Raw genomic sequence first — 10,877 nt, 5'->3', positions numbered from 1 at the left:
CCAGAACGCGCGAAAATCCATCTCGTTAAATTTCATTTTATTTTTTTATTTTTTTTTTTTTTTTTTTTTTTTTTCCCCTCCACTAACAGTAATGGCGACTGGCAGATAAACAGACAGTTTGGCAGGCATGGTGAACATAAAATCAAACATGTACACACGCGACACGATTAATCAAACCTTCTTTTTTTTTTCTCTCCTCTCTTTCTTCTTTCTCCCTTTTCCTCTCTCGCACGTACACGACGTACACGCAACGTAAAACATTCACTCGATTCTTCTTTCTCACGATTTTCACACCCGTCTTTGCTCTTACACGATATCCTTATATCCTATATCCATGAGGTCCTATAATATTGTAACATAGGCTTTAGTATGCTATACTTGTAAGCTACTCTAAAAACTACGAGCCGCGTCGCCTACGATGCGGCGCAGCCGTCTTAATTAATATTAGGAATATCGGCAGTGAAATTCCAATGATAGACGCGGCGGGCAGGCAGTCAGTCCAGCAAAGTCTGTGGCACTTGCGCTGCTCCGGTGCAGTTTAACAGATTAAAAAAACTCTTGATCTCTTTGATCGGGGTGCCCCGCGCGTTAATTTTTAACATTTACATCATTGCGACATTCACAGGGAAATGTCTAGAAAGATATAATGAATGAAAATTAGGAGGGCACCCCATTGTTCGAACAGAGCGATTTTCCATCTTTATTCCCACCATGGCACCATCGTCATCATATTCACCATAGCTTACCAGCATGATTATATCATCATCATCATCATCATCATCATCATCATCATCATAATCTTTCTTTTCTCTTATCTCATACTACGTTCTATTATTCCATTTGTTCCTCCACTCTCTCTCCCCTTTCCTTCCTTCCTTCCTTTCTTTCTTGTTTCCCATCGTTTTCGTTCCTCCTTTCTCTCCTTCGTTGAAAAATAAATTTCTGTTTCTTTCTGTCTTTACAATACTTGCACGTGTGATCGATCCGCGACGCCGCGGATCGCCGGTGTCATCGCTCGTATGACGAGTCAATCGGAAAAAATGAAAAACAGCGTCGAATTGTCCGAAACATAAAAAGTTACTAAGATTACAAATCACAAATGAAATCACAGACTTTCGTTGGTGGTTTGACAGAGGGGAGGGGGCCGCACATTGCAATTAGAACAACATTATAGGCATTAACTCTTATATCAGGAATAGTTTCGACGGGCCTTGTTTTTTCTTTCTTTCTTTCTTTCTTTCTTTTGCGTTATTCGTTTCTCTCGTCAGGAGTACTCTCTCTCTTTCTGTTTTCTTTTGCAGCGGGTTACCCTCTCTCGGCTCGATCTATTCCCATCCATTCTCCTTGATCATGTGAGCAAGCTCGATTATAAACTTGCCCTCTTTATACTTTTGACTCGACTCGAACGCATGCTCCTGCAAAATTTCCAAGAGAGATCGCCGTTAACGGAACATAGTTCACCGAACAGAGCAGATCGATTTGCACGTACGCAACGTGGCTGTGTGCCTTCGTACAGATATATATATTTTCCAAGGCGAGTACTTACGTATTTCCACCCAAGGGTGGTCTTGCAGCATTCACAGTAAATATCAGCGACAGCATGAAGGCCAGTTAGCAAAACTCGCTCTTCCGCAGGACCACAGCCCACGTTCACCCTAAAACCGACAAACAATCGTTCTTATTCTTTGTCGTCAAGCACGTTGTTATCGTTATCTTTGTCGTTGTCGCGATGGGACAGGGGATGGAAGAAGATGGAAGAAGAGAGAGACAGCCAGAGAAAACCATGAAGTACAGTTTTCCACGGGTAAAATAACGCGTCCTACTTTTCCACGACGGCGATTCGATCTCGCTTCTCCAAAGGCATTAGCATACTTACACGGAATTAAAGAGATAGGCACGACCTTGACTGCCCTGGAAGGACTGCAATCAAAAGGAAAAAGCCTGTGTAAGTGGACACGGTGCATATACAGGATACATGTGCATATATATGTATGTATGTGTATATATATATATATATATACACGTAATAGAAGAGAGACACGTAAAACACGTGTAGCATAGTAACACACACAAGCGTATGCAGAGAGCTCGGAAGTGAATGCGAGAAGTCTGTCCGTTACCTGATCTAGCACGGCTCACCTTAGAGATGAGTTCGTCGTGATTGGCGAGGTGAGCACGGCAGTGAATGCACGAGTAAGTGCGGTGACACGAGGGCAGGTACGCTTGAAAAGTTTTGACCATGATTGCGTGTCCAAGCAAGTGAGGAGATCTTCGCCCTTGTCTTCTTCTTCTTCGTCCTTGTCTTCTTCGTCGTCGTCGTTTTTGTCTTTGTCTTTGTCCTCGTCTTCGTCTTCGTTTTCGTCTTCGTCGTGGCCGTCGTCGTGGTCGTCGTCTTCGTCGTCGTCGTCGCGGTCGTCGTCGTCGTCGTCGTCGTCGTCGTCGTCGTTAATTTCTCTTCCTCCCTTTGTTCTTATTATCAGGTGTCGAGACGCCACTCGTTCCTCGCCCTCTTCCCCCTCCTCGTCCTCTCGCCCCTTTCCTCGTGGGAACGTCTGGCCGTTAACCAACAACTGATTAATATATCGAATTTTTTCCAATCGCGGGGTGGTGGTGCAATAGTGGCCCCGTTCACCGCCGCTTCGTACTCCGATCAGCTGTTGAGCTGGTTCAGACAGCGCCGGTTCGGGGACACCTGTCAACAAACACCATCGTCATTACCATTATTATTATCATCATCATCGTCGTTTTATCGTTGTTATTCAATAATGTTTTGTATCTCTAATTATAACGACGATCCTCCGTTACGAATCTTGCTACGTATCTGGCCGCAACGTTGCGCGTTGTGCAACTTCGAATTATGTGTGTACAACGCCTACGATGACGACACGCAACGCCGTGTCGCTCAGGGATAGCCGCGTGATCTAACGCAACGCGTTCGATCCGTCGATATCACCGATCCCTGCACACCACGAGCGATATCTATTTAAAGATCGGTCGGACATTCATTGAAAACAAAAACAAAAAAAAGAAGAAGCTCGAACGTCCATCAAAAAGAGAGAGATTAAAGCGACTTTCTCTTTTTCTTTCGATTAACCAACTTAACCTTCCTTCGGATAAGAATCCCAAGTTTCGAAACGTCGTTTCTCGCGTCTCGAAAATTGAAACGTAATCATCGCATAGCGGAGTAAATAAAACTAGTCACGTGCGCGAGAGAGGGATAGTTAAAATTACGCTCGGTTTGGGATTAAAAATAAAACAAACAAATTGGCTCCTGCGCGGATCCTCCTCGGAATACCCGTCGTTCTCGTTCACGCCGCGTGTGTGTGCTCTAATAACACTTCTATTTACTCGCTATCGTGTATATTTATTCCACAACTATCAGTTCCGAGTTATTTATAACGACCTGTTAAATAACGTGCGTGCTCTGACTCCGGGCGCGTTAACTGCGCGTTATGGCTCGCCATTAGTACATATATACATATATATATATGTGTGTGTGTGTATGTATACGTGTACTACATGGAGAGTCAACAGTTGACAGAAGAACAAAAATGAAGAGGGAGAGAAAAATCTCGGTACAATTGCCCCTGTATATAAATATACAGATAAAGAGAAAAGCGGAGAGAAGAAATGCTACACGCGCAGCGGAGAGGCTGCTTCAACGCACATTTTGAAGCGCAATAGCATTGACGTTACACACTCCATATCGAGCGACATCAGCTACGCCACGTGCTGGCGTATGTTCAGACAAAGAAAAGAGACAAGATCTTTATTATGATGTACCTAAAGAAAAGACTTCTTTATAAGGATCGAGGAAGCACGGGCCGGTCTTCTGTCTCACTCTTCTCTTCTTTATACCGTTCGCCACCACATTCCCAACCTGTTTCTATGGCGATTTTTTTTTTGTGCTTTTCTTTCTTTTTCAGGCTGTCACGCGATCTAAATTTCAGAATCATTTCAGAGAGGGAAAACTTAGCGTTGGAAAGGAGAGGATATTTTAAAAATAGTAAAAAAAAAATTCTAGATGATTGAATGAAGTAAAAAAAAATGTATAAAAAGACTACAGCGACCTCGTTATAATTTTACATGCGCGTATATATCGATAGAGAAACAACTGAAAGATCGTTTCAAAGTCAAAAATACTTGACGAGTATTAAAAGACGCTGTCGGGGATTGTTTGTCCGCTGTTGTCGGTTCTTAAATATGTATAATTGCATTCTGTTATATTCTTTTATCTACGCGCTAAGGGTACTGAAACAAAAGCGTAACATTTCGTTTGAAACGTTGACGTAAACTGTCCTTGAAGCAATCTTCAAAAGAAAAAAATTTCAATCAATATATATATATATATATATATATCTCGAGCATAGATGTTACTTGTTAATAAAGTCACTTTCTCGTCGTTGTCTTCTCGAGTAGAAAAATCTCGAAGCGAGGCGAGGCGTTTCGTTTCTTGCGGCGCCCATTAGCCAAAAAGTAACAATAATAATAACAACAACGTAAATAATGAAAGAAAGAAAGGAGAAACAAAAACACCAACAGCATTGCCATTCAGTTCAAGGCCTTAGAAAAAAAATTCATCATCGTTCATTAATATGAATGAAGGCTGTGCATCGTGTGATTGTAATCGTTTCCATTATGCATATAAAAAAGAAACAGACACGTGTATAGGATGGCGTAATTCGTGGATAATCGACCGAAAGGCATGATTCTACGTGTAAAATAAAACGGAAAGTATACACGAAGAATCATGTTTCAGTCGGGGGACACCCTGTGCAAACAAAAATAAGAGAGCCTTTGTTTTAATACACTTAGCAAGGAGGTGTTTCTGCATTATAAGAATGAAAGAACGGTAACCTCTTATATGGATTTAGAGGAGAGGCCAGACTCTCTTTGCACGGCTTTAACCTGTACGTTCTTCCTCTTTCCTCCTTCTTCGATCTTTCTTCGTCGTGCCTTCTTCGTCTTCTCCCTCTCTTTCTTTTTTTTTTCCCCTCTTTTCTTTCCCCCCGTCCTCCTCGTTCACGCTCTTTGTCAGCTTGAATCAATCGAAACAACGATTTCGCCGCCGTGGCCTTGCGATAACGGTACTGCTGCTTCACTTTTCAGGCTTACGGCAACGCGCCGGGGAATTAACAGATTGTGCGACACAGAAGTGCCGGACACACTTCCTGCTGTATTACTTCTGACGCGCAAGAGTCGCTCTAAAAGCCATAAAAAGAAAAAAAAATGGAGAAGAATGCGACGCAATTAAAACGAATTACACACCTGTGCCCGATTTTCTTCGGGCCAATGCTCTTTATCTACTTGGTTTGTCTAATATTAAATTAATGTCCGACTTTAATGTAATATAATGTATTTAAATTAATAATTAACTAATGTATCCTAACACTTTAAATTAATGTAATTTGCAATAAGATGGTTACTTAAAAATCTTTAAAGTCAGCTGAAAATAAATTGACACAAGGATCTCCATTGTATCTTGAACTGGTCTAAAAATCTGTTATCAATTCCGTTGGTGATCCACTTGAAAACGCGGATTTACCTTTGTTTACTAAATACAATTTGAAACGTAATTTCATACTTGGATGCGGAAAATGATACTGATGTGACGCAATAGTGCACGATTGATTAAAAATACAAACGATGCTAAAAGTATAAAACTTATACGTATATATATATATATATATAGTAAAATTCTTTTGCACAATAATTCACCGAATAATAATACTGCCTAAACTGATAGGTTATAAACTATTTTTCACTCTTCAAATTCGTTTCACAGGTTTGTCAATGTTATGCAATGAAACTACTGATAATTTGAAATTTCACTGCAGTAATATCAATGATTATAATTTACCAAACAATAGTACCGCTAAACTAATAGGTTTCAAGTTAGTTTTCTAAATTCCATTCTTAAAATTCGTTTCACAGATTTGTCAACGTTTTGCGTCAATGAAAATACCGACAACTCGCGACTCGCAAAATTTCACAAGCAGTAATAATATCAGTTGAATTGCCCGAAGAAGGACATTTTCAAATAAAGAAAAACAAAAAAAAAAAAAAAATGTACAGAGCCGATTGTCGGAGATGCAAGACAGAATTATATGTACATAATTGGTTTTTCTCAGGTTAGATTTCAAAAATTTGTCTAGAGGGCTTTCTCGAGTGCGGTATTATCCTTGAATGTAGCGGCCGTGCAGAACAAACTGTGTAGAATGGTGGCGCGCGCGCGGTTCGATGGCCGCAGACTATGAATCTGCAGAGAGGCCGGGGCAAGAGAAAGAAGTTTCCCGACGAATTGTTGGGAACAAAGAGCTGGAACATTCGAGTCAATACACGGCCCAAGGTCATTGCTACCCGTCGCCGACGCATCCTCGGAATTTCCGATTTTCTTGTCATCCTTTTTCTCCCCGTGCAGACGGCGCGAGCAAACGAGCGAGCGAGATCACCTCACCAATGAATAAGACGAAGAATCCGAGTGAAAGCCCGTTCCTATCCGCGCGACACACGCTTCGTTTCCTTTTTTTTCTTTCTTTCTTTCTTCACCTGGCGTTGGTATATATGACGCGCGTTATGTACATACTTACTTGCCCCAGACGAAGCGTGCAATGGAAACACGTGGGGCAGATGTCGCGTACGGTGCAAAGTAACCTTAAAGCATGAGTGTGTCCAACCTTTTTAGATCTTCCCGATTGCGAGTTTCATTGGTCAACAAAAATTTGTCGAGGACCGCGCATAGTTTACATACTTTTTTATCAATTCGACATATATAGTGAAACGATACATTGAAATTAGAAAAGTGTATTCATGTTAATTAAAAAGATATGACAATTTTTTTAACAAAAACACACCGAGTTTGTCTTTTCTTAGATACCATTTTCATCAATATCCGGTAGTTTGATGCAATATGAGTAATAAGAGTATTTCCAAGATGCAAATTTTTGTTTTTATTTTTTGTGTGCTTCATATAGGAAAAATATCTGTTCGCGAATAAAAGTATTCGCCAAAAGGGGCACATCACGAACGTTCATGGTTAAAATTATTCAAATTGAAAGTTATTTCAATTTTGATTATACAGCGTGAGCTGCACAAAGGATCTAAGGGCTTGCCCTAAAGCGTACGGTTCACTCTTGAAAATTAAATGGCGAGTGGCGAGCAAGTTCTACAAAGTGGCGACGAGTGAATCACAGTAGCAACTCACGACGCTTGCCGACAATGAAATTTATTTTCAAAAGCGGTCGTGTTTCTACGCTTCGCCATATTTCGATGCAGAGGGCGTTTTGTGGAATAGAGGCCTGGAGAAACCATTTGAACGTTTAGATTTTTCGATACACGCTTTAACGGCGTAACGTGTATATGAGAACGATAAGATAAACGATTGAATTCTTTCGATACCGAAACGATGAAGAGAAAGAGAAATACCGATACAGGAATTTTAGAACATCCGCAGAACGTTAGATAAAACGAAATAACCATTTACGTAATATATCGACGTTACGTTTATCGGAAATCGAGAACGATACACATCCTCGATGTATAGGGTGAGCCAAAAGTTTCTTCCCACCTATTTTTTTCTTTTGTCTTCAAATAAAATGTCAAGATGCAAGAAAAAATTAATTTTATTGATTTTAAATAAAATTTAAGCTCAAACATGATTTTTTTTTATCACGTACTTTAACCTGTAAGAAAAAAAAAAAGGATTTTTATAAAAATAATAAAAAATTATTTACTTTAGTAGGAAGCGATTTTTGACATACCCTATATATAAGAAACCGCATCGACAAAATACAAATTTCACGTTCTTCTTCTTATGTACATACTTTATAATATATATATAATAGTATATATATACTATAAAGTATAGTATTCTTATATCATTTTTAGTTTGATAGTTCCTCAAGCGTAATAATTTACAAATACGTTCTTACGGAAAAAGTTCTTTTACAACCTCACTTCACAGATAAATTAATGTCACGAAATTATCCAAAAGTGTCAATCTTTTTTTTTTTTTTTTCAAGAACTCAGGGTCAATAAAAAAGCAGTTTACAGAATGGTAAACAACATTGTGCAGCCGAGGCAAGCGCAATAAAGATCTGAATAGACGATTAGATTAAATACCGATTAAAATTACGCTTCCGCAAAGGTTATGACAGTCAGCAACACGGTAAACGCAATCGATATTGTGTAGGTATCTCATCGAGTTTTTTTTTTCTCTCCGAGAAAATACTTTCTTTCGCCAGAGATGATCACCCGTGTTAATGTCACGTAAGAGGCGTAATATCAAACAATAGCGACGAGCCAATGAGCCAGGGATTATTATTAATTGCCCGATCGAGTTCGTCAGTACGCAGACTTCCGCGACTCGATATATAAATAACGGCGGGTAGAATCAATATAACGACATTCAATGAAAACCTGTCGAACGACGTTATCGCAGAGTCTTCCCGCGGGAAATTTAATCGACGCGGAGGGTACAACGAGGTTATACGAGGTGGAATTTCGTTAAGGTCCGCGTTCTTCCCATCGATAATTTCACGTTTGCGCGGGCAGCAACTTGTCCATTTTTTTTTTTAACCTAATATCGAAATAAATACAAAGAATAAATACAATGGGAAGAGCTGGACACCTTAAAAAGATTCGACTACAGTTTCTCTTTGGAATAGCCGTGAATCGGTCGTTCATTATCGAATGATACTGGTAAAAGTCAACTCGATAAGGAAGAAATCATACACGTTCGTAAACAAGCCACTTCTGCTTTTCAATTCTAATTTCTTGCGATTAAACACAAATTATACGCATAATATTTGAATATTATCTTATCTGACACGACGGCGTCTCGCGGCAGTAAATACGCTCCGCCTAAATAGCTATAATATACCGCGCCGAGGAAATCAAGAAATTAACATCGATTACGAGAACGTTGGGAACGACGCAATGCCCGTTTGTTCATTGCCAATTGGAATCGGCCGCCACCGAGCCGGGAATTCGTTTTGACAGTGTTTCGTAAACGTTTCGATTCGTATATACATATTGACCAGCATTCCAAGTGGCACCGAACGAGCTAGCCCTGTCAGAATTGTAAATTGAGACGATCGTAAAGATTCATAAAGCGTCGTTAAATAACACTTATGTTAATGATCGCACGTGCACGTACACGAGCGCGGCGCAGAAAACCGTTTCCAATCTAGTAGAAATATAACGATTGTCGCGGCGAAAAGCACGTGGATACGTGGGCTAACGGCCAACAGTGTGGAAATTCTTTCTAACAAGGAGAGCTCACAGCTGCTGGGTCGTCGATTTTAATGAAATTTGGTGTGTCGATGCCTAAAGTAAAAATAATTCGACTAATGTCCAAGCATTTCCGTCAATACTCGTTATTTACACAGATATTTAATGTTTTAATCTTCTATCACAGCTACACGTACTTCTTTTCTTAAAGCTGGAGGTAGTGATGTAGTAGCGAAGAAGCTATAGTGAAATTTATTCATACCCGGAGGTTTTAGGGTTCTGAATCCCTCCCACGGAAGAACTTTTTTTTTTTGTATTATCTCTATTTTTGTTTTCTTTCTTTTCTTTGTTTTTTTTTTATGTAGAATACTGTGTTTNTATATTTTTATAACGTCCCTAGTTATATCGCCATTATTACAATTTTATAATGTCCCTATTATAGAATGCTATAGAAATTTTGCAAAATAATCATAAACTTTCGAACGTAGAGAAGACGCTATCAAAAGTCATTCATTGATTCATCAATCAATTATCTGCACCAGTTTTCAATGCAATGGTCAAATATTTCTGGTTACGCAACAAAATTAATAACCTCATAAATTCATATTTTTCAGTGTAAACACCAAGTGTGTGCTTTCCAGACGATGTAAGAAACGCATTATTTGTTAGTTGCCTAGGATCTTTATTTGATTTTGATGGAAATAACTGGTTTCTCAAGGCTTGTATTTACTATTTCTTATTCTGCCACACTACGGCATAGTTACCAAGCTTATCTGCAGACACAAGTTGAAATTCGTATCGCTCAATTTTTTTTTTGACGGCGATAGAAGAGATTTAGATATGCTCCATGACCATATATTAATAAAACAAGCATTTGCAAAATATAATACTCTTCGCCGTCAGTAGAGAGAGAGAGAGAGAGAGAGAGAGAGAGAGAGAGAGAGAGAGAGAGAGACACTATTCTCATTTGCACCTTGAACAGATGTTTCCAAAATTTTGTTCATTAACGGACCAAATGTTTGAGGAACGAGCCCTATAAAAAAAGCTAATTGCAAGACAAATTTCTGCCGCGATAACACTAATAAATTATTTTGATTTTTTCATTGATTTTTCGTTTCAGCATTCTTTGCTTCAATGACATTTATTTCGAATATTATTTCAAAGAGGAATTCTCAATTATCAAATAAATATTATTTTCTCAATTAGTCTCTCAATTTATTATTTTCCCAATTATTTGCACAATTCTTTTAATCGGGCAAACAACGCCGCACACCGCTGACTGAAATTCATTATTTGCCAAATACCAAAGAACATTATTTCAAAAATTTATTTGCAAATAATTACTCGAGATCAATTTCGCCCAGGTCTGACCCAATGCAAACACGTGACGAGCGCGCGCGATTATTCAAGACCGATGTTATATACAGGATGTTTCGTAACTTGTGGGACCTACACTTCGGGAGCTGATTGTACGCCTGAAAATAATGAAAAAAAGTCGTATAAATATATGTCCTGTCTGTTTTCGTTTATGAAATATAATGAATTTTATAAACAGAGCAAACTCTGGGATGGTATATTCAATTTTCATAATAATCATAATTGGGATGAAGAAAACCCACGTGTTATTGTGCATTCAAGACATCAAC

The 10,877-nt window shown here is 39.1% G+C and overlaps 1 protein-coding gene across 4 annotated transcripts in view; it reads right to left on the bottom strand.

Moving 5' to 3' along the window:
- Positions 1-198: 198 nt before the first annotated feature.
- LOC122530451 (protein yippee-like 1) overlaps positions 199-10,877 on the bottom strand; it is a 22,602-nt gene continuing 11,923 nt past the window's right edge. Inside the window, exons 2-6 of one of the 4 annotated variants that reach the window (XR_006306991.1) lie at positions 10,685-10,706; positions 2,140-2,570; positions 1,877-1,920; positions 1,547-1,655; positions 1,384-1,415 (exon numbers count right to left, since the gene is read on the bottom strand). Coding sequence is in view for 1 of the 4 variants with exons in the window: in XM_043657411.1 (XP_043513346.1) it covers positions 1,326-1,415; positions 1,547-1,655; positions 1,877-1,920; positions 2,140-2,241 (345 nt within the window). In the remaining 3 variants the exon portion in view is untranslated. Of the gene's footprint in view, positions 1,416-1,546; positions 1,656-1,876; positions 1,921-2,120; positions 2,571-10,684; positions 10,707-10,877 lie in introns of those variants that run through there. The other 3 variants (XM_043657411.1, XR_006306993.1, XR_006306992.1) reach the window with 3 other exon arrangements.

This window comes from Frieseomelitta varia, unplaced genomic scaffold (assembly GCF_011392965.1).
Source record: "Frieseomelitta varia isolate USP_RPSP 00005682 unplaced genomic scaffold, Fvar_1.2 scaffold_342, whole genome shotgun sequence".
NCBI classification, from domain to species: Eukaryota; Metazoa; Arthropoda; class Insecta; order Hymenoptera; family Apidae; genus Frieseomelitta; species Frieseomelitta varia.
Note: the sequence above shows the minus strand (reverse complement) of the source record. Positions and strands in the feature narration are given on the sequence as shown.